This window comes from Arachis hypogaea, chromosome 9 (assembly GCF_003086295.3).
Source record: "Arachis hypogaea cultivar Tifrunner chromosome 9, arahy.Tifrunner.gnm2.J5K5, whole genome shotgun sequence".
In the NCBI taxonomy this organism is placed as follows: domain Eukaryota; kingdom Viridiplantae; phylum Streptophyta; class Magnoliopsida; order Fabales; family Fabaceae; genus Arachis; species Arachis hypogaea.
This window is the reverse complement of record NC_092044.1, coordinates 7958301-7983373: the sequence shown is the minus strand read 5'-3', so window position 1 is coordinate 7983373 and position 25073 is coordinate 7958301. Positions and strand designations below refer to the sequence as shown.

At 28.8% G+C, this 25073-nt stretch overlaps 1 protein-coding gene and 2 long non-coding RNA genes across 3 annotated transcripts; 1 reads left to right on the top strand and 2 right to left on the bottom strand.

Moving 5' to 3' along the window:
• Positions 1 to 1947: 1947 nt before the first annotated feature.
• On the bottom strand, positions 1948 to 3848 carry LOC140175427 (uncharacterized). The gene is made up of 2 exons (XR_011866196.1): positions 3531 to 3848; positions 1948 to 2242 (listed from the first exon to the last, which is right to left on the bottom strand). It is a non-coding gene; the product is annotated as an uncharacterized lncRNA (long non-coding RNA).
• A 1482-nt stretch (positions 3849 to 5330) lies between these two features.
• LOC112710221 (uncharacterized) lies at positions 5331 to 8352 on the bottom strand. Its single transcript, XR_003156760.3, has 5 exons — positions 7736 to 8352; positions 7474 to 7650; positions 7329 to 7390; positions 7073 to 7194; positions 5331 to 5581 (listed from the first exon to the last, which is right to left on the bottom strand). It is a non-coding gene; the product is annotated as an uncharacterized lncRNA (long non-coding RNA).
• Positions 8353 to 11428: 3076 nt separating this feature from the next.
• LOC112710220 (uncharacterized) lies at positions 11429 to 18467 on the top strand. The gene is made up of 4 exons (XM_025762379.3): positions 11429 to 11950; positions 12284 to 12369; positions 12976 to 13137; positions 18074 to 18467. The coding sequence occupies exons 1-4, from the start codon at positions 11594 to 11596 to the stop codon at positions 18234 to 18236; spliced, it is 768 nt and encodes a 255-aa protein (XP_025618164.1). The 5' UTR covers positions 11429 to 11593; the 3' UTR covers positions 18237 to 18467.
• Positions 18468 to 25073: the final 6606 nt, after the last annotated feature.

The window sequence follows — 25073 nt, the reverse complement described above, 5'->3', positions numbered from 1 at the left end:
TTCTCTTGACACCTAACAGATTATCTATTATGGGTTCAATCTATGTCATGTCTCTTCCTCATAACTTACCATCTCTGGGTTTTAGGTAATTGTCCCACACAACTCTCAACATTTCCGGTCCCATATGTATAACTTAAGTTGTATACTCATAATAGTTCGATGCACTACTGCTGCGCCACTCTTATTATTATCCTCCAAGAATTTAGTCACTTTTCTAGGCTGACCACTATCGTTCTGTCTCACCATTCGGGGGTCTTTAGTCGATCGTTTAGTTAAAAATCACAAGGCTCACAACTCGGTAATGTACTACAATGAATGCTACGTGTTATTTACTATGCAAGGCATTCAAAAATTTCGATTATCAGTTCGTGATTACCGCTAATCGGAGTATCTGCGCTTCTAGCACCATCCGCTGTCATAGTGAACACGCGTCCCTGATGTTGTGCCTTTCCAGCCTCTTAATTCTTCTTCTTTTCTGGACAATTCCAAGACAAATGCCCAGCTTCACCACAGTAGTAGCAAACACCTAAACCAGCCCTGCACGGAGTATTCGGGTGGTACTTTCCACACCTCCTACAAGTTAAATCATTTGGTGGGGTCTGAGCTTGCTTTCCTTTGCCTCTTTCCTGGCTGTTATTATTACTGAATTTCTGGAAGTTATTCTGACCCAAATGTGGTTGTGGGGTGTAACCGCCTCGCTTAAAATCTTGTCCTCTAGGGGCAAAGTTCCTTCCCTGATCTCTCCTAACAAAATTTCGCTGATCACTCTTATCTGATGTCGCCTTTCTCAGACAATCCTCAGCAACTCTACTTTTGTTTACCAGTTCCGAAAACACTCTGATCTCCATTGGTGCAACGAAGCTCAGAATATCACTTCGAAGATCCTTCATACTTAATACATTTTCACTCAGCAAAATCTTCAGGCGCACTTTGACAGATACGAGAAAAGCGACATAACTCCTCAAACCTACTAGTATACTCAGTAACAGTCATCTGTCCCTGCTTTAACTGCATCAGTTCAAGTTCCTTGGCATTTCTGGCTTAATTAGAAAAGTATTTCTTATAGAACTCTGTTCGGAAAACCTCCCAAGGAATCACAGCGCCATCTGGCTGCAGGATACGTCATGTCCCCTGCCACCAATACTAAGCCTCACCCTGCAACTGATAAGTTCCAAACTCAACCCATTGCTCCTCAGGAACTTGCTGAGCCTGTAGTGCCCGTTCCATAGCCTGAATCCAATTGTCTGCATCAGTGGGATTTGAGGTTCCCCTGAAGGTCGGAGGGTGAACTTTCAGAAATGTAGCAAGTGTCATGGGACTGTCCTCATCATTATTGTTTCTGTGATCACCCTGGTTTATCTGATTACCCAGTGCCTCGGCTGTCGCCTGCATAGCCGCAGCCATATTTCCCAGGGCAGCCATGAAGTCTACTGGATCATTCCTTGCCGGGCCAGGAGTAACGGTGCCTATCCTACCTCTACCTCGCCCGCGACCGCGTCTGTGAGTCGACATCTGGTCCCTTCGCACACCAAACAAGTGATATTAAATTGATCAGTCTCAATATCGCAAGTCTAATGCTTCAAGTTTCAAATGCATGCTCATGAACGTTTATGCCACATATATCAATCAGATATCCTAATAGCACATACACACACCCAGAGTATGCCCAGAAGCATAATAAGTCCATCCCTCAGGCTCTACAGGAACGAACTGCTTTGATACCATAATGTAACACCCTACCACATAGACCCTTACGCTTAAGTCGTAAAGCAGAGGTGGCGAGGTATTACGACTTCTAAAAAAAATAAAATACATACTTATAGTAGTAGAAAGAAGATAATAGACTAGGAGCCTTGAAAAATGGGTAAAACAAAATCGCAAAATGAAAAGCGCCACGCTCCGGAAACGGAACAGCTTGCGTGTAAATCAAACTATAACTATCAAACGTAAGATAATAAAAGTATGAATAGAAAGCCAAAGGTACAAAATAACAAGCTCCTCACTCAGTCCGCGAAGTCAAGGCTGGCCGGAGAATATTTACATATATATATACATATCCAAAACGCAAAATGTACATAAACAAAATCCTGCCTCTCCTTAAACCTCTAGAAAGATAAAAAAGAATAAGTTATGCGGAGAGAAAGCTAAGTACGTGTATATACATCACTACACACCAAAATAACCCAGTAACCACTTCGCTTCAGGTGTCCAGACGCCTAATGAGATACCTTTCGACCTGCATCTGAAAAACAACAATATAGTATGGAATGAGAACCGGAGGTTCTCAGTATGGTAAAGGCGCCCGCATAGTTAATATAAAAGGTCTCGGGAGAGCCAGAGGCATTCCTATAACTCCGACACTCAGAATCATTCTTAAGGAAAATAAACTAAACCAAAAGTTAGGTAAGCTATCTAAGGTATTCTAGCTTTGAATCTAAATTTAACTTAATACTTCACTTTCTGACTCCTCCAATCCTCCGAGGCATTGGTGGAACAACCCTCGACACTCAGAATCATTCTTAAGGAAAATAAACTAAACCAAAAGTTAGGTAAGCTATCTAAGATATTCTAGTTCTGAATCTAACTTTAACTTAATACTTTACTTTCTGACTCCTCCAATCCTCCGAGACATTGGTGGAACAACCCTCTCTCCTCACACCTTCTTCAAGAGAAATTTCTAAGAAAACATACACATACAGTTCAAACAAGGAAAACACAGATAGAGAAGCATTTATAGCAAGTAGAACAAGTAGCGGATAAGCAGAATTAAACAGTTAAGCAAACCAAAACAATGCACACTCAAGCAAACAAAGAAATGCATATGATGTATGCCTGTCCTATGGCTGATGAGTCTCATCTGTCAGTTATACAGCCAACCCGACAAGTCCTGGTAGTTAACCATTGGACAATCCCTCTGTGCGCGCATCCCCAAGCTCAATAATATTCCATGGAGTCAAACTCCAAACTCAAATATAATATTCCATGGAGTCACACTCCAAGCTCAATAGTATAGTATTCCATGGAGTTAAACTCCAAGCTCAATAATATTCAATATTCATATTTAGAGGCATGCCCATGGGGGAATCCGGAGAGTTAAAGTGCCCGATCACATCTTGCGACAGAAGGTCAACAAATAGTCTCAAATACACAAGCCACATAATAATCTCTTTCCCTTTTAAAAATATTACCTCAAATCAAAACTCCAATTCTTAAAGAAACTTTGGCAATATCTCCTCTAAGACTCAAATTTCTGCCACCCTTCAAGGGTCCCAACTATCAAACCAAACACCTCTCAGTCACTCAAATCATTTCCAGTAACAAATTATTTCATAATCAAATAAATACCAATATTAAATCTTTTTCTAAACCGACCAACTTCAACAGCAAATTATTGACAACAGCTAAACCTCACATTTTATACCATATACACAATCCATCAATTATTCACTCAGTTCATTCCTATCTTAAGGTCTTCTAGCCTAAGTTTTCACATGACATTAAACATTAACTACGAGAAACCAAAACCATACCTTCGTACGGAATCAAAATATTCAAAGCTCTGGATAAGCTTTCTAACCGAGCTATCGAAGAAGAAAACGTCCAGAATCGTCTATGCCTCCTAAATCTTTCGTTGGCCAAACTCAAAGAATAGAGGAGTTACGTCACCGTCAACTTCCACCGATCAAAAATGGTGCCAACGTATAGAGGAAGACGATACGAATACTTTTATCGGATTAGATTTTTGATTAGAATTACGAATTGCAAGAAATCGAAGCCAGAAGTTTGGTAGGGTTTAGGTTCCTTTTTTTTATTCTCTCTCAGCTACGCTCTTCCTTTTCTTTTCTTTTATCGTTCTCTTGCGATATTCACACAATATATATCTGTGTGTGTGTGGCTTAAGGAAGCCTATAAGCCACCGCCTTAATTATATATATATATATATATATATATATATATATATATATATATAATAAACCGCCTTTTACTTTCATGTTTTATAATTAATAATAGTAATAATAATACTAGTAATAGTAGTGATAATAATAATAATAATAATAATAATAATAATAATAATAATAAACGTAATAATAGTAGTAATAATAGTAACGTAGTAAATATAATAACAACAATAAATTTATAATACTAGGGAATAAAATTATATAAACTTATAATACATATAATACTCATGAAAATTATATTCAATGTTTATAATAATAATAATAATAATAATAATAATAATAATAATAATAATAATAATAATAATAATAATAATATAGATTTGATTAAATTTAAATTATTATAAAATTAGTTTAATTATTAATAATAAAAATAATTTTTTAAAAATAAGGAATTTTAATTTTATAAAATAAATTATCTTATTTATATTTATATTTGTAAAATTGAGGGTCGCTATATTCTATCCACCTTACAAAAATTTTCGTCCTCGAAAATTGATATAAAATAGAAAAGATTCATACTAATGTAACAGATTATCAATTATGGGTTCAATCTATGTCATGTCTCTTCCTCATAACTTACTATCTCTGGGTTTCAGGTAATTGTCCCGTATAGCTCTCAACATTTCCGGTCCCATATGTATAACTTAAGTTGTATACTCATAATAGTTCGATGCACTACTGCTGCGCCACTCTTATTATAATAGTAATAATAATAATAGTAATAATAATACTAGTAATAGTAGTGATAATCATGTAATAATAATAATAATAATAATAATAACAATAATAATAATAATAATAATAATAATAATAATAATAAACGTAATAATAGTAATAATAATAGTAACGTAGTAAATATAATAACAACAATAAATTTATAATACTAGGGAATAAAATTATATAAACTTATAATACATATAATACTCATGAAAATTATATCCAATGTTGTTAATAATAATAATAATAATAATAATATAGATTTGATTAAATTTAAATTATTATAAAATTAGTTTAATTATTAATAATAAAAATAATTTTCTAAAAATAAAAATTTTTAATTTTATAAAATAAATTATAATTTATTTATATTTATATTTATAAAATTGAGGGAGCATCACGTTTATCCCATGAATAAGATTCAGGTGAAATTGTAGCTAATTATGATTAATTTTGTAACCAACTTGAACTTCAAAGGAAGAATATTCTGATCAGGTATAAAAGATCATAGTCTGAATAATAATGCATGGTGTAACACCCTCACTATCAGAAGTCACGCTTCCGGCTGCGCTACTCTGATAGCAAGGAGTATTACGACTACTTTACATACTAAATACTAAAATAGGAGCCTGTGACTCGACTCTGTATCGCTGATTTCCTTGAAAACGGGAAATAAACACTTTATCTTAATAAAAATACAAACAGGCATAGATTCATATACAAGACTCCTTACATAATAACTCATAATATAATATACATATAAAACATACAATTCCTATCCCTCTTACAAATTTGTAATAACAAAGACGAGGGAATAAAATAATCTAATTAATACAACAACATATCAACCAAACGCAGTATAACTCTTCTTAACGCTTCTTCATCCGGTTCCTGAAAAGGTAAAGCTGTAGGGGGATGAGAACCTAACCACACGGTCTCACCACGGAGTTTCAAAGTTGTCATAAGAGGATATTCAATAAGAAAACTGTTTTCAGATTCTGTGATTATCATTGTCTTATAAATACTTCTAAAATTCAATAGCTGTTTAAAACCTTTTCAAAGAGGCAGTGTTCAGCATTTTCAGAAATTCAAAGTCTTTCCTTTCTCATAAGCAAATCTCAATCAGAAACCAACCACACAATCAAACAACATAGTCATTAATTCAGCACCAAGGTTCATTCTCAAATGTAGCACACCAGGACAAACACAGGCAAGACAAACAAGGAAAGCACAAGTAGGTAGCAGTTACAGCAAATAGTTCAAGTAGCAGTTAAGAACAGTTTAGCAATTAGGCAAACCAAAACAAGTTCAAACCCAAGCAAAGCATACAAATGCATATGATGCATGCCTGTCCTATGGCTGATGAGGCTCATCTGTCGGTTATCCAGCCAACCCGACAAGTCTGAATTGTACTTAGACTGTCCCCCGACGTGCATCCCCAAGAGTCTATGCATAGCTTTTTCTCAAATAATCAATATTACTCAATGGGGGTAACATTCCCGGGAATTTATATAGTGCCCGGTCACACACTTACATCGTAGGGTCAACAGAGTATCGAGTTTTCAACCTGGTACACGTGGTGTCAAGCCACGGCACTTAATCCAGGGAACCTCGTATCTCAGATATTTCAAATTCATAAGCCATATAAATAATTCATTCATCATTCATCAATATCTAAACCATTCTCAATATCATCATCATTCGTCAATCCACACCCATTTCCAAATTCATTCAAAAATCATATTTCAAATCAATCCTCGTCATTCTTCTTTCTGTTTCGTTCATTAACAATTCTCAATCCAAAACATAACTTTTTCTTTGATAAATGAAGTATTCTTAAATCATATAATGCTTAAAACTAAACCTTTTAAAATAACTACTTCAAATGAAACTTCTAATTTTATAAAATTTCGGCAGCATCTCCTCTAAAACTCGGATTCTGCCACCCTTTTCGGGTCCCATCCAAACATTTCTCAAACCTTTTCAAAACCTCGATCATTTTCCCAGATTCGGCTAGTTCCAATATCAAATAATTTTCAAAGTGAATCAGTGCCCGTAATAAATCTCTTTTTAAAATCAAACCAGCTCAAATACTAAATCATTTATAAAGTCACTAACTCAAAATTAAACCATTTCCAAAGTCAATTCCTTTACATCATCAAAAATAACTTCAAAACCAAGAAAAGCCATTTCTCATAATAATCAACTAAATAACCTCTCAAACTAATTTCTTTTCAGCAATCACAAACTACTCAAGCAGTCAAGCAATCAGTCATTCAGTCCAGCAAACAACCACATTTAGAAGGCAATTTTAATCACAGGCATATGTTCTCTCACATTAATATCTATTTATCACAACTCTGTAATATAAATTAGATTTTAAGAAAAACCCCTACCTCAATGTCTCAATCACAGAATTTAACTCAATAACCCCTTTTATCCCCAGTTCATGGCAGTAGCAGCAATCTTAGCAGCTCCATTATCAATTATGACTTTGCAATAGATAAATCGACAGTGGCTAAAATGGAAACATATTTCTATAATTAGAGTAAGGGTGGCACAAGGAAACCAAATAGCAGTAGGATAAAGGCAGAAACATTATAAATTTCAGAATTAAAGGAGTTAAAATTAAAATGGGAAGAATAGTGCTACCGGAGACAACATTCTGTTGTTCCAAACAAGGGCGGCAGCACCGAGATATGACAATGGTGACTCTGGTAAATTAAACGGATCAGAACTAGCTGCGTAAATAAAATGGCACAAAGAATAACCAAAGCGATCTTACCCATGAACTTACCAAGATAAAAAGTAATGGCTACAACGTCTCTCACTACAATCAATCAGCAGCAAGGACACAGCTAGGTTCATCACCCAAAAATGGCAGTAACTACAAGCTCCAGAACACCGATAGTAACAACAGCAGCAGTGGAGGTATCCATCGCCACCTTCTTCCTTTTCTTGCTCGGACTCCTCCCTGTGGCGAACCCAACAGCAGCAACAACTCTCACGATAAAGGTAAACTTAACGGATGAAAAAGCTGAAGTAGAGTTAGGGCTCACCAACAGATATTGGCTTGAAAGGCGATTTCTGACGCCAGCAGCAGCGACGAGGAGCTTCGGCAACGCAGCAGCCACGCGAGCAGAACAACGGCGAGCCCATCAACACGGCGGCGACGGTAGCTCTGCGACGGTTTCCTTCGCGCGCGTTCCCCTGTTCGCGACTCAAACGGCGGCGGATCTGAAGATAATAACACGCGGTGGTTGCAGTGGTGTTCAGGCTCCAGCGACGGCGTGGATGGACCCTCGACGGCGACGAGCACAAACGACGGCGTGGCGGTGGTGCAACGTCAACAACAGAACACAGCTCCTCTCCCTTCTCGCGTTCTGTTCGACGGCGCTCTCTCTCCCTCTTCCCTTCGGCGGCGACGATGAGAAGCACGGCAACTGGGCGAGGCAGCGGCGGCGCCAGTCACGGTCTCCCTCTCCCCTCAGATCTCTCTCTCTTCCCCGTTCCTCTTCCTCTGTGGATCTGTTTCCCTCTTCCCTTTCTTTTCTTTATTTCTTTCTTTGATTTTCCTGAAGCTGCTAAGTAGTGGGTTTTGGGGAAGGAAGGTGGGTTTTGGGGAAGGAAAGTTACTGGCGGCGGGTAGTATTAGGAAAGTTAGGGTTTTGTTTTTAATTTAATCAAATTAGGATATAGAATATTAATTTGAAATCTAATTTGATCTTTAAAATTATTCTAAAAATATTATTTGAAAATACTAATTGATTTTCAATAAATTACCCTAATTAAAAATTCATGGTAATATAATTAATTTTGTTCTTTATCTTTAACTTAAAGTATTACATGATATAAATTAAATTATCTAAAATCAAATCATATAAAATTCTTATTATTTCATAACCACCAATTTTATAATTTAAATATAGAAAATAATTCATAATTATAAAATCAGACAAAAATTCTAATTTAAATTACCAAACCTCATTATTTTCGAATTTCCAGAACTTTAAATCATAAATAGGAAAATAATTCATAGATATAGAGTTTGGATAAAAACCTTAATTTATTTCAAATCCAATTAATTACCTTTAATTATTTTTAATAAAAATATTTTCCGAAATTAAAACCATAAATAAATATATAATTTGAGATCGACTCAAAATAAGCCTTTTCAAAAGTCTTGGGTCTTACACATGGCACCCAAAGAAATAATGCAAATAAGCAACCCTACCTCTTGGATCAAGGGAGAAGCGTTATATTAAATTTTGAAGAGGGACTAAAAATTAATTTTGTAATAAAAGGAGACTAAAATAAAAATGTAAGGAAACTAAACTAAATATTTTTAATATATATTTTATATAATTTATTAATTATTTTATTGATCTTTATAATTTTATCAAATTTGTAATTAGGTTTATATATATATATATATTTGAATTGGATTTTTACACTACTTTTTTTATAATTAGATCATTTTTAGTGTAAAAAATATTAGAATTAATTAAATATTTTTTTACAAATTAAAGATATTTATATTTAAAAATTTAATTAGATCTTTAATTGTATGTATTTTGAAATAAATATTATGTTAATTTTAATTTTTGACATAAAAAAAATTTAATTATAAAATTAAAAGTATCGTAAGAATTTAATTAAAAAATATATATATTTAATTAAAAATTTAGTAAAATTATAAAGATTAATAGAATAATCAAATTTTTTATATAAATAGTTAATAATTTGGGTGTTAATGTTTTTTAATTAATCACCTAGCATACGATTAATGTTGGATTTTGTGAGTGAACTTATCTGATACAATATTTAGTCCATTTTGTTAATATTCCTTATTCCTAACAATATATAGTGCATAGATCCAACTGTCTATGATTCCAATACAAGACAAATTCTTTTCGGAAAAAAAATGGATAAGACAAAGTAATATGAGATAGGACTAAATTAAATTAATCTATCTACTATTTTTATTGTCTAGTCTTTGAACAATTACTTATTAGCGCGTGTAAAAAATAAATACGATCAAAGTTAATAGGAAAAGTTTAAATAATATTTTTAAACTTTAATTTGATTGTAAAACATTTTATTAGATTATTTTTATAAGGTCATCTATTTTATCTTATTTAACCCACCGAAGTAGTTGAAATTTAGGGTCTAACATATATATGTAGACTATTTTAATTTGTGATTAAGACACAAAGACAAGAATTATATTCTACACAAACCCTTTTAATTTTTTTTTTGTATTCTTAATTAAAAACTACAATAATATAATACTCAACAGATAACACGGATTGAGATAGATTCCACTAAGAAACACTTGTAGGACAATGCACGTGTATCTTAGAGAGAGAAAAAGAGCTTTAGTACAAATTAAAGACTTGAATATAATGGACTACTATCTTAGAAAGAGAAAGTAGTGTGTGTATCACAACAATAAGACTTGAATGGAATAGCTTAAGTCATGGGAAATCATAATTTGGAAGAAACATTCTCTTATATACATTGATATTATATTATATTATATTATATTATTCTTTTTGTTTAAGAGCATGTTTGATATTATTCAATTTGATTTATTATTATTATTTTTTTAAGATTTTTTTTGTTTTTCGACCATGCACCGTTGGATAAATACCTTTAGTGTAGTGTTTTTGGGAAATCCCCACCTTTTATTATGCTGTCCTGCTTTTAGACATCTTTGTATTTCATTTTTTAATAATTAATGAAATATAACCTATTATTTTTTTGGAAAAAAAAAAAGAGCATGTTTGATATTAGTGTTAATGGATTTTGTTCTTTTGAAGTAGAGTTTTTTATAAAGTGGATGAATTAAAAGGTCAATTTTTCAATAGTATTATTCTAAAAGGTTGGAATTGTGCAAAAATTATTTCTTTAATTACACTTATTATTTTATGATTCACTTCATTATTTTATTAGAGCTGTCAAATCTATTGATAGTATTTATTTGGATTCCACATTATTATTCTGTTTGGTTTAGCTAGCTAGTCATATTAATTACTATTGTATTTTTAATCAATTCATATTAATTAATTTCCATGTAATAATATATATATATACTCTTCTCATTAGAGACAGGTATATCTATTTAGACTATCACTGTTAAGATATAATTAAGTCTATAATCTAATTAAAAAATTATATTATGAATATGAATATAATGTAATAGTATAAATATATATGATGTACTTAAAAATTTTATTTTTTTAGCCCTATTTCGAAAAATTTTTATTCTATTTCTTGATACAAATTGGTATCAATCACTTAAAGGTATATTTGTTTTATATATATTATCAATATTTTTATTAATAATATAAATTACTTGCAATCAAGGTGGTTATTAGGATAAAAATTTCATATAAAATTCAAAGGGTAAACTAAAAAATATAAAAATAATAGAACAAGTAAGTCTTAACAAAATAAAATATGAGATTAAAAATAATATTTTTCAAGACTTATTATAAATCCAATGGTGCACGCAGTTTTTCAAAAATTTATTCGGCTATTCTTTTTCAAAAGTCAATAAACAAAAATATTATGTGTACCTAAAAAATAGACTATATCATAATATTTATGTATATTTACATGTGTTAATTTTGTTCAGAAAGTTATCAATAGTACCTTTAATTTTTCCTACTATTTCTTTAACCTACCTTATCTTATTGTTCTTTAAAAAAAATAAATAATATAAAAGACAGTAGAAAGACATGTTAGTGTGGCGTGGATCCTTCTTTATTGTTGTTGTGTGTAAGGGTCACATGGCATAGAATTTCAAATATTATAGAAAAAGAAAACAAACAAAACCCAACAACAGTGATCCCTTGATTCCAATTCCAAACCCAATTACCAAAAGAAGAAGCAAAGATCAGAAATTATTGAATATGGAAGGAGTAGTAGGAGAGAGAGGAAGTAATAGAAGTAGTAGTAGTAATCATCCCATTATTATTCCAAATAATAATAATTATGATCTCCAAATCTCATTCACAAACACAATGGGTTTTGTTCATTTTGAAGATCACAACCAAGTTCTTAGCTTCTTGACACCTTCTCTTGCCGCTCCTCCATCTCTTTCTCATCACTCTCTAGAAGATGTTCGTGGCGACAGTAATAGTACTGCTAATACAATTATTGCCGCCGCTACAACTTCTACAGCTACAGCCACAGTCACAGCCACAACCACGGCCGGATTCGGCCATGACGAGCTTGTTCCAAGAACTACTTGGAAAAATGATGACCAGGTGGTGGATCTATATATATAAGCATGATTTTTTTATTTTTTATTTTTTATTTTTAATTTTCATTTTAGGTTATGGAAGAGAGAAAAGAAAAAACAGGGAAGAAACACAATACAAAGATTAATTAAAGAAAGGAAGAAAAAGAGAAGAAAACATCAAATCAAAGTTCAAAATTAATAATTAATAATTTTGGTTATATATTTGTTGTTGTTGTTGTTGTGTCCTTATCAATTTTAGGGTATTGTTTATATATATATATTCTCGATGGATTTATTAGTATATATTATATGATCGATCACTTATATGTTAATTAAGATGATGATGTTAATTTTTCAGGTTAGAAGCATGGATCCGAAGGGTATGAATAATAACAATGATGAAAATTGCACTGGAAATAGTAGTGATGGAAACAACTCATCATGGTAAATTTTTATCTTCTTTTATTTGAAACTGAAAAAAGTTTTAATATATTTCTCTTTCTTTGTTAAGTGCATGCACGTAACCACACACAATGATTCCAAACAAAGAAGATATTATTATTCTTTTTAGGCTTCTGAGAATTGAAGAATATGAAGAAGAAGAAGATAGAGCCTATGGTTTCTAGTTTATGGAAGCTAAGGGAATATGCTTCTTTAATTTCTTTAATTTTAATTTCCCTTTTTTTTTCCCTTCTAAGAGGTTTTTTTTTATACTCCAAATAATTGTAACCAATATTAATTATCACTTGTTTCTTCCCATTTCTTTTTTTGCTATTTTTCTTTTTAAATCAATTGTTTTTTTTTTCTTTTTCTTGTTCTTGTGGAAGGTATTTCATTTTCATCTATGTAATCGAATTCACTCTAATTACTGATTAAGTTGCTATTACTTGTTCTAATTTTGTGATTTTCGCCCTTAAGAATGATTAGATGATCATATTTAGATAGTATGTGCATGGAATAGTTAATTAATTAATTAATTAACAAGATTATATTATTAAAGATGTTATTAATTTATTAATTATGAATAATGTTTTGTATATGATATGGTAGGTGGAAGAATGGAGGGTCAGAAAAGGGGAAGGTGAAAGTGAGGAGGAAGTTGAGAGAACCAAGGTTTTGTTTCCAAACAAGAAGTGATGTTGATGTTCTTGATGATGGTTACAAATGGAGAAAGTATGGCCAGAAAGTTGTCAAGAATAGCCTTCATCCAAGGTACATACATTTTCATTCTTTTATTAAATCATTTCATTATTTAAGCATAAACTATGTTTTTAATTTATCTTTAATAATGTTTGTCATTTTTTTAAATATTCCTAATATTTAATTGTATTTAGTTTTATTTTCAATGTTTTTGGTTTGTATTAAAATTATTTTTGGATGTTAATTAACTCTATCTAAATATTAGAGACAAAATTAAAAATATTTAAAATAAAATTAAATAAAATTAAACGTTAAAATTATTTTTTTTAAAATTATAAATTTTAAGAATAAAAAGTATATTTTATTCATTATTTAATTTTTTTCTCTTCCTTCTATGCTATAAAAATGATTCAATTTCATGTATGGTAATTGAATTTCATGTGAGAAATTAAACACTTCTTGAGTTCTTGTTTTCAGAATCCCTCCATTAATGAATGATATAATTTAATTTATTATTTTTTTTAAATCTCTATCATCAAATGCAAATGTTAAATCTATAAAATAATGAGCGCACTTTCTACATCATAGCCATTAAACACGATGAAATGAAAGTAAAATGTCTATTTTTTGGGGGGAAAAAACAATTGTGTCGGTAATGAATAATAATAATAATGATCATGTGGATGAATAGTTTGTTAATTGTAATAAACTTTTGTATATATATATAACACTTATATAAAGTTAAAAAAATCTCATATTATTTAACTTATTATATCCCTTTTTCTTAAATATTTTTTAAGAATAATATCTCTAGTTTTATTATATATTTTTAATGAAAAAAATCAAAATATGATATATAATATATGGGAATTTATATAGGGAGAGAATCTTTGAGCTAAAACTGATGAAGGAATGAGACATACTACACATCATAAGATCTGTGTACTACACTCCACACAATCATTCTTCAGAGTGTAGGGAATATATTGACTGATATGGCATAATTAAAACTGAACCTAAGGCTTATTATTCTCAGATGCATATTGATTATTTTTGGGAAAGAAAAAAGAGGAAAAGACATATTGGAGAGAATATAGGCACTGCTATATATACATTATCATTATATTTTTGACTACCTTAGCTTCCCCTTTTTATTATTTCATCCTCAATTTCCAAACTCCCAAATAATCTAAGCTAAGTGTCATGGTAAATTATCAATAATATTTTGAAAGAAGAAAAAGTATATGGAACCGATTGATAATCAGCCAAGAATGGAATAACATAATTAATTATAATTAGTTTTATTAATTTATAATTTAATTTGTTTGTTAAATTATTGTTGATTACGTTCAAAACATGAGGGAAGATAGCTAGTGTTAGGAGAGAATCACATAATAGATGTTTTGATCATTCATTAGTTGTTCTATATAATTAATTATGTTTTATTAATGTGTAACACATGAAACATAGAAATCATATCCAAAACCATCCAATTTACAAGAAAAAAAAATATCCGTGTGCCTATCAATAGCAACATCCGGTTAAAGTCACCGGTGCCTCTGGTTTACCAGTTGGCTGATTCTTGGCTTATATAGAGTTGGTTCCCTAGCATTGTTGTTGAAAGAAATAAAAAAATCAGTTAAAACACAGAAATTATTTTTAATATGGAGATAAAAATTATGTTTTGGTTGAATATTAATATTTAAAGTGTATTTTAATATTGTGAATATGTAAAAAATGTATCCAATATACATCCTGCATGTATGCTAGTAAAAATGTTGACACGTGTCCAACACGCACCCATCTTGTGTGTTAACTCTCGACCTGCAAAATTCATCTATCTGTAATTACTCTAAATAATTCTATTTTCAATAAAAATACCAATATTTTTTATATAAAAAAACTGTTAAAATAGTTTAAAATTATTTTATTTAATATTTATTAATTACTTTTAGAATAATTATATAATTTTAAATATAATAAATATATAATTATAAATATTATATGTATAAAATTATAGATATTATATTATATAAAGTACCTTTAGATATTGTCTCTTTATTATTATCGGTGAATTATTATGTGAGGATTTGAAACTGAAAAAGGCTTCACTTACACTAATTATTAGTATTTACTAATCTTATTAGCTTTAATTTCAAAGAAATAAATAATTTCAGAAGTTTAATAATAATTAACGTATGCTATTTATATATACAATGTTGGCAATCTTTTGAGCTTCAAATTACTAATCCATTATTAACTGTATGTAGCTAACATTAACTAATTAGTGGAAGCGAGCACCAAATTGAGTAAATATAGTGCGTGAGTTGCAATAAGCTGATCTTATTAACACAAAAACTGAACAATATTTAGACGTAAACAGATTTCTCTATGACTTTAATGCATCTGTTTATACTATTAATTAAATTCATGAGTTGCCACATCTTTTTATTTATGATTTTTATACTTATTATGAGATTAGGTTAAATGTTATGCTTAGCTTATAGGAGAAATAAATAATAAATAATTAAGTTGGTCTAGTGGTTAGTTCATTAATTAATCTATTTAAATAAGTGTTAGAGGTTCGAATTCTGTCTTGTACCCTGCGATAGATTAGTTATTGACATGTGGGATTAGAGGATATCATGAAAAAAAAAAACACTTCAATAATATTTCAAACTTCTTGAAACCAATTGAAAAAGTGTATCAAAACAAGAATTCACAACATTCATAAGGAAAAGTATATTTTATCCAGAAAATAATTAAAAAAAATTCATTTGGACAATTTTAATTTAACAATGTTTGATTATTTAATTAATTAATTAACTCCACCATTTAAGTTCTTTAAGAACTAAATAATATTTTGGTCCTGCGTGCTAAATATGTGAATTTTGGTTTTTATAATAACCATATATTATTATTACATGCATGTAACTATTTCTAGAGGAAATTAAGGAAATAAAACAAACCAAACACAGAATAAATTAAAAGAATCAAACTTTCTTAAGGTGTTGTCTATGACTACCTTAATTACATAAATTTTCTTATCTTATCATTTCCAAAATTCTAAGCCAGAAGTTAAACTCAAATTTTCATATTACGTGTGCTAGCTTTGTTATTATATCAACTTAAATTTAACAAATTGTTTTAATTTGTAGAATATAATAAAAGAATTATAATGTCTTTACCTAATAAAAAGGGTAATTAAATTTTTGAAATGATTTTGGTTTTCTTATACGCTTTAGAGCTCTAAGTTAACTTGTCATTTTCATTTATCATAATTATTAAGTAATGATTAAATATATGACTGATGAGATTGATAACTAGTTAATTACTATTTAGATCATTGAATCGTATCATATATGTTAGAAATTTATTAATTAAAAACTTGGGTTCAACAAAAAATGGGCTTCCAAATATGGTAAAAATTGAGCTCTAGTTAACTTCACGTGAAATTGATAACTGAGAGTTATTAAATAATTTAAATAATTTGACTAAATTTTTATCTAACGACTCTCAATTATCAATTTCACGTGACTGCACTTGAATTTCCACCTACAAATATATATGTTCATTCTTATTACTTGAAGAACAGATTCAATCAATAATTTATAATTTTCTTGAAATATTTAATAGAAAATTTGTATTCAGTTTGTGTTTTAATTTTTTAGTATTTTATGAAGAAATAAAAATAATAAGATTTGATTTTATTCTTTCAACAAAAATCAAGAAAAAATACTAAAAAAAAAAAGATGTGAAAGCATGCTAAACTATATAAAATACATTATATTAATATGATGAAATCTAAAGTTACTTAGATTGAAGGAAACTAATAATATAGAGTTAGAAATTAAAATGTTAATGTATGTTGCTTGCATGGCAATAAAGATGAACCAATGCAAAGTAATTTAAGTTGTTTATCCATTACCATAAACTTAAGAAAGTGCTTTTCTATCTATATATATTGATTTCAGTTAAAGACCATAATTACTGAATTGTACTTAAAGGTATGTACTTAAATAAAAGTGGTGTTAGGAAGATGAAAAGTTTTTAGGAAAAGACCAATATTAGTAACATAGTTATACATTAAACAATGATATTGATGATGAGACTATATGTTTCTTTAACAATAGAAATCTAAATAAACTTTTCATCATCATGAAGGGATGTATCAGTACCAAACTTGATTAAACACTTTTTGTTCGTTTTTGTAATTAAGAATGAAGATAAGATTTTTTTTGTATATGACAAATTTACCCTTTCTAGTAAGCACCCCACGTGGATTTTAGATTAAGTGGATGGGAGGATGATATATATTTTTAGAGAAACTTATAATATATAAATTTTTTATCTTAAATTTTAGGTTAAGAATTTTTTTTCACATGAATATTTTAAATATATTATGTGCGAGTTATTCATATTGTTCAATTTATTCAGTTAAATTATATACTTATGTTTATAGTACATAATCAAATAATTGATTGGGTTGATTGAGTGTCTAGCTGATCCGTTTGTTTAAATAAGTGTTTGGAGATTCGAATATCATCTTATATATGCAATAATTTATTAACAAATGACAAATTTTTAAATAGAATTCAGATTTACAACAGATTTACAACAGATTTATTCTTAACCTATTAGATTGGAGAATAATATAATTAAAAAACAAAAAAAACATTATCAAAATAGTTTTATAAAAGACAACTTTAGATTAACAATATATAAATAATTAAATTTTTATTAGTATATAAATTAATAAAAAAATTTCAAGTAATGTTGTAACTTATCAAACAGTTAACGAGTCTTAGATCATTGAAAAATAAAGCGTCAATTAGTCAAAACCGTCGCAAAATTATTTGAGTAATTGAGTCAAATCTTTATCTATATAGTAGCTAGGTGACTTATTTCACCATTCAAAAATAATTCTTTTTCTTAAAGTGCTGTAAAAAATAAAATAAATAAATGTGATGTATATGTGATGTGAATTTTGTGATTGATATTGTGGCAGAAGCTACTACCGTTGCACACATAACAATTGTAGGGTGAAGAAAAGAGTTGAAAGGCTCTCTGAAGATTGTAGAATGGTTATTACAACCTATGAAGGTAGACACAATCACTCTCCATGTGATGATTCTAATTCTTCTGAACATGAATGTTTCACCTCTTTTTGAACAACAACAACATTATATATATAATACATATTTTGTTTATTTCAATATAATTATTATTAATAATATATGTGTAATAATTATAATTAGCTGTGACAATATTATGTATTTTATATGCATGTAATTGTTATAAATATAGTTAGGGTTCAGCTTCTGTTTCTAGAATGAATGAATTAACTCATCAGTTGTTGTTTATGTTGTTTATAAAGAGGTTCAATTCCTCCTTTTTGTATATATCCATGTATTTATTTATTTATTTATTTATTTATTTATGGAATATTATGACGATTTCTTTTTCTTTTTCTTCTGTTATTATAATAAGACAATCTAGATAGATTTTTTTACTTTCAAGTTTCAATATTTGAAAAAGATACAATGATTGTACAACATTATTTCTTTTGTCATTTTAAGACTTTTGTTTGTTCCACTATATCTTCTTAAAAATAAGAATTTATTAAATGATCTTATGATAATTATTTCTGAAGATAACTTCATTATATGAAACAAATATATTTAACTATTTATAAAAATAAATAAATAGGCACTAATTACCGTTTATGTCAAGATGATATATCTCATATATTTAACTATGAAGTTTTTTGTTTTTTAAAATATTGTATTTTTAAAAAACATTTTGTAAAAAAATTATGCAACAAACTTCACATATCACCATTATATGTATATCTCACGCTCACTCTCTTTGTTTTTGTTTTTGTCTCATTCGAATTCGCGACTTCTAAAATAAAGACTATGTCATTAAAATTATAGTTCACTTCATTCCTTTGTTTAGATTCTAGCCTTTACTTAGATTAATATTTGGCACAAATAAAACAAAGATTTCGAAGAAAATCTATAAAATTTATGAGCCTCGTGACAAAATTTTATTGCAATAATTGAATTAATATCGGTCTAAGAATGAAAAATATTTAAGATTGGAGCTAGATAAAATATTAGAGAAATACTATAAATTAATTTTATAATAAAACAAAATTAAAATAAAAATTTTAACAGAGTTTAAACTAAAATTTATATATAATTTATATAAAAAAAATTAAAATTTAGGGCCATTGTGGCATTGTCCCCTTACTCATAGTGAACCTCTGCCCTCAAAGTATCTATTAATATAACATTGCGAAGATTAAAATAATATCCAAGATAAGAAATATATATATAACAAAAATTAATTTTTAATAAAAATAACATAATAACCACTGTTATGTCTTATTGAATTTATGATTTTATGATCATTATATATTAGTGATTATTACTGTATGTAATAATAATAGTAATTATATATTTGTTGTGAACTTGTGATCATTAAATTTTTTTTATCGATAATATATAATTATTGCTAATTTTTTTACTGACAAAATATAAAACATACTAAAAATATATTAGTAATTATTTTTATTATTATTAAAAATAAAATAAATAGACGTTAAATTTTTTTTTTTTGGCAGTAGTAGTGTACGTCTATTAATAACTTGGGCCAAGAACCTGAAGAATCCTACTATTATATTTTAGTAGACAGAAAATCACCTTCAAAAGCTATATTTTAGCATTTCATAAACAACAATGCTAGGAACCAATTCTATATAAGCCAAGAATCAGCCAATTGGTAACCGAATGTTGTTACTAATAGGCACACGGATGTTTCTTTTTCTTGTAAATTGAATGATTTTGGATATGATTTCTATGTTTCATGTGTTACGCATTAATAAAACATAATTTAATTATATGGAATTAACTAATGAATGATCAAAGTATCTGTTCCGTGATTCTCTCCTAACACTAACGTGGTCAATAATAATTTAACAAACAAATTAAATTATAAATTAATAAAATTAATTATAATTAATTATGTTGTTCCATTTTTGGCTGATTATTAGTTGGTTCCATATACTTTTCCTTTCACAAAATTCTTTATCGTAACAATTTTTCTTTTACCTGAATGACTTCTCCAAAAACCATAACACTTAAAATAATTAATATATATATATATATAGAATATTAGATCATAAAAGAAATATTGTTAAATTCTCGCTCTAGTATAATATATGTATAATAAATTAATAACATCATTATTATTAGAAAAAGATAAAATAAATATAACTCAATTATTTCAATTTCTCTAATGATGATTAAGTTGTAACTATTATATACCTACTACTTCAGTCACTCATCATATTCTTAAGAAATGTTACAACCTTTAGTATTATCATCACTAAAATAATTAGAAGCCGCAATAAAGGCATTGTCTTCCTGCTCCTCACATGGACGAAGAGGAGGATAACCCGAAGGATTCGCCGCCACGCTGCGACCAGCCGGCGGATAACAAGAGAATGTAGGCATGCCGCCGGGACAGCCAGTTGGCAAAGGACAGTTTGGGATATTTACGACAATTTCAGGCACATTTTTAGAAGAAAGTTCTATTTCTTCTTCTTTATCTTGGTCGTGACCATGTCCTTCTTCTATTGATGACATGGCTTTCTTTTTACCCTTTTTCCATGGGTTGACTTTTTTCCACAATGCCTTTGCCTTGTTCTTGGTGGAATTGCATGATTTATGTCCTCCCATTCTCCTATTATAATCCAAAGTAAATTGGTCACAAATCGCTTATTTCAGTGAATAAGCATATATCTATTTTTGCATTATACAAAATTTCATTAAATATTTATTTAAAAAAATGGAAATAACAAATTAAGAATTAAATTTTAGATTTTTTTATCTTAAAAACTCTGATAATTAGAGTTGAAAGTAAGTCGAGTTGAGTCCAACTAGATCAAACTTAAGCTTGACTCACCAAAATTGAACTTGACTCATGACTCAACTCATTAACAATCGAGTTCATTCTTAAGCTTCAGCTTGACTCACCGAAAGCTCATGAGCCGACTCAAACTCACGAGCTGTCTTAAATAACAGAAACATAATGTATAATTCTATAATCAATAAATTATAACTTATATATTAAAAATATAAAAATTTTATATATTGTGTATCTATTAATTATAAATTTTTTATTTATATCCTACATTAAAATCATATAAAAATAATTATAAAATTTTAAATAATATTAATATATGTAAAATTATACATTACTAGCTATTTTATATGTATATATATACACTATTAAAAGTATAAACTAAATATATATAGGATATGTGTATTAATAATTGAGTCAGCTTATGAGCTAATGAGCTGAGCTTATTCAAATTCAAACTCCGCTCATTTAATTTATGAATTTAATTCCGGTCTCAAGTTCGGCTCATCAACTCACGAGTTCAACTTATCGAACTATTAACGAGCTGAACTTGAACTGGTTCATAAGCTGACTTGATTCATTTCCAGCCCTAATACTAATTACATCTAAAATTGATAAATTTTTATATATTTTGCTAAGTATTTTTATTTTGATTGCAATTATTGAATAATAATGGTGATTACTTTAATTTTTAAACTAATAGTGGACAATAAAAAACAACAATCTCCATTATAAGGAGAAATTACGAGATAAAATATGTTAGACAAAAGAAATGAGTAATGAATTAAGACACGAGAGTAAATTAAGTGTAAACAGCAGAGAAAAAGGCCCATAAATCATCATAAAGGGATAAAAATAAATTTTATAACTTAAAAACCAATTTCATTTGGGGACGAATATCAAGCAACCCATTTAAATGTTGTTAATTTTCATAAATTTAATTTTAGTTACAATCATGCAAATATTCATTCATCTTTTGCAAGTCAATATAGTAGCGATACACTATCAATTTGTTAAAGATATTCTACGCGTACATTTAATTATATATTATTATATAAAAAATTATATTTTATAAATATAAATAAATAGTCATTAAAAAAGTAATTAAATAATTACATAAAATATTATATATATATATATATATATATATATATATATATATATATCTTAACTATAGAAATTATTCACTTGTCTAATTAATATTAAAGACAATTTGCTTACATTGGTTTTATATCCTTGGAGAATTATACGTGACATTTGTCTAGTTTATGAAGGATTGTTAAAATTGACCAGCTATATTATATATATATTTGTAAAAATTCAATTAAAAAATAAATTTTATATATATTAGATATATAATTATTTATATGTGTCTTTTTATTAGTTTAAACTTTAAATTTTTAGAAGAAATAATTTCATTACATAGTATCATAACTTCCATATATAACAAAAAAGATTTAGATTTAATTTGGTAAAATTTTTTTTTTTAAAAGTAGCTTATAAAAGTTAACTTTTAAAAGAAAGTTTTTTTAAAAGGTGTAGCATTTATATTTGATAAATCAAATTAAAAATAATTTTTAATAAATATAAGTAACAATAATTACGTTTGATAAAATAGCTTTTAAAATTTAAAAATACTATAAAAGACATAAATTTAAACATTAAATTTAAAAATTAGTTAATATATGAGGTTATATTAGACTTTTAAATTTTAAAAAATAGATGTTAACTTTAAAAATCTCTCTACCTTAGTTGTTTTCAAATGTATTACAATCTTTTGAAAGTAGTAAACATAAGCACATAGTCTCTTTTTTATTTATCAAATATAAAATGAGAAACTTATGCTTTTAAAAAACACAAGTATTTTTTTGAAAAACTTTACCAAACCAAGCTTTAAAATTCGATTCTTGTTATTTTTAGAAAAAAAAATAGCATAAAACAAATAAAAAAAGACTCACACAAAAAAAATTCTAATTTTTTAAAAGAAAGAAGAGATTGAAACGAAAATCCTGCTTTTACAATTTGATTTGAAAATTTAAAATAAAAATTCATAAAAACTCAAACAATTCAACTCTTCGAAATCTTATTGCTAATTTGCAGTCATGTAACTATAAGAAAAATTGCTTGCTTCGAAAACAAAATATATGAAAATTGATAAAGAGTAAAAATCATAGGGTTATAAGAATCTTGCCTTAGAAATAGGGAACAACTTCACCCCTGTGTGTTTCTGACTTTTGCTCTTCTTCTATGATTCTAAACTAAAGTTGCAAGCAAATTCAAATTCTCGTTTTGAATGCTAAATTTGATATTTATAATCTTCAGGGTTTTATTTTAAATGGAAATAATCAATAAATTATAGACTAAATGTATTTTTTTTTATCATAAATCACCATATTATTGGGACATTATTGCCTACCATGATTACTTTGGGATTTTCTTTTATCGAAATCTTTAACACACCATTGTACTTTTCTGCCGAATTACCATAATAAAATCACAATGTATCATTTATTTCTAAATCAAATCACCGTAAAAAATTATCAGTAATTCGATGATAAATATAATTATTAGACAATCATGCGTGTAAGTTTATATTTCACATGTTGTTTTATTAATAACATTAATTTGATTCCATTCAAAAAATGGTAATGATGACATCTGTGTCAAAAATAATAACAACATCCGTGTAAAAAAAAGTAACTATTATTAGTAAATATCTTTATTTTAATTTAAAACCGATAATATCTACAGACACTAAATTACATCCTTTATCTTAATAATAATTATTATTATTATATTATTAAAATAAGGCTCAATTTGAGTAAACTTCTTAAATAAATTCTCTTAGAAAAAAAATTTAAAATATAAAATTTTTTATTAATAACAGCTTATAAATAAATTATTTTATTTTTGAATTTTTAAAATAATGATGATAACAAATATCTTTCAATATTAAAAGTTGATTTTACATAACCTAATCCCACTTGTTTTAAAATTTGCCCAACCAACTTTGTTAGGGACGCTCTAGTGTACAGATGTAAGTTGGGAAAGATGTAAAGAGAATTTATTTTTTCTACTTGGAGAAGGACATGTGTGGCGTTTAGTTTTTAAAACAGAGCAAGGTGTCAGCGGTGATGTTTTGCGTAGGCTTAGATGGAGTGAGGCTAGCCAATACAGTTAGGTAGTTTGAGTTGTTGAGACACGGGGTAGATGGGTGGGCGGGTCATTTTGGGTTTAGGTTTTGGAAAAAAAAAAAAAGGATTGATGGTAATTCCTCTCAGAAAAAACTTTGTGTAGTGTGTGGGAAGGGATGCATGATTTCCATGTTCTAGGAGGGTTATGGAAAAGGGGACAGCTCATAGGGAACCGTTGATTGTTTAGCCAGTTTAATCCAAAATGAAGATCGATCATAGTGGCACTAAGTTAGATTTGGATGAGTTTTTTTTAGCTGCATGGATCGGAGGGGAGTTTGGATATATATGTTTGGAAACCGATCCAACCAATTCAAACCACATAATTTTGCTAATTTTGTTTGAAATCTAATGTTGAACCTTGTTATCTGTATATAGTTGATTTGTTTGTGAAAATGTAACTCAAATGCAACCGAAACTGGTTGGAATACAAATATACGATTGCACGGGATTAAGTTGTTTCAGAGAGTTATGCAATTAAAACCGGACCGGTCAGACCTAAAGGACAAAGGAAGTTAGGAAACAGTTAGGAAAAAACCGAACCGGTCGGAGGTTGATTGGTCGAAACCAGTTGGAAGTGTGGCCGGTCGCCAGTGTGGAGCCCTAATTTTGCAACCAAAGCCTCACTCCTTGCTATCCTGGTGCCGTGAAGAAATTCGTAGTCTAGGTGCCACCAACTGACTTGTTCTCGGCCGGCCTTGTCGCTGTTGGTCGATACTCCGCAGATGAGTATCTGGCACGTGAGGATGCCGCAACCGAAATGCTTAGGAAGCTTCTCCGGAGCACAAAACAACGCATCAATGATTACAACCATGACTATCTGGACGACTGCGAGGTTGTCATTTACGAACAACAATGGGAACTAGAAAACTTAAGAAAAAGTTACGA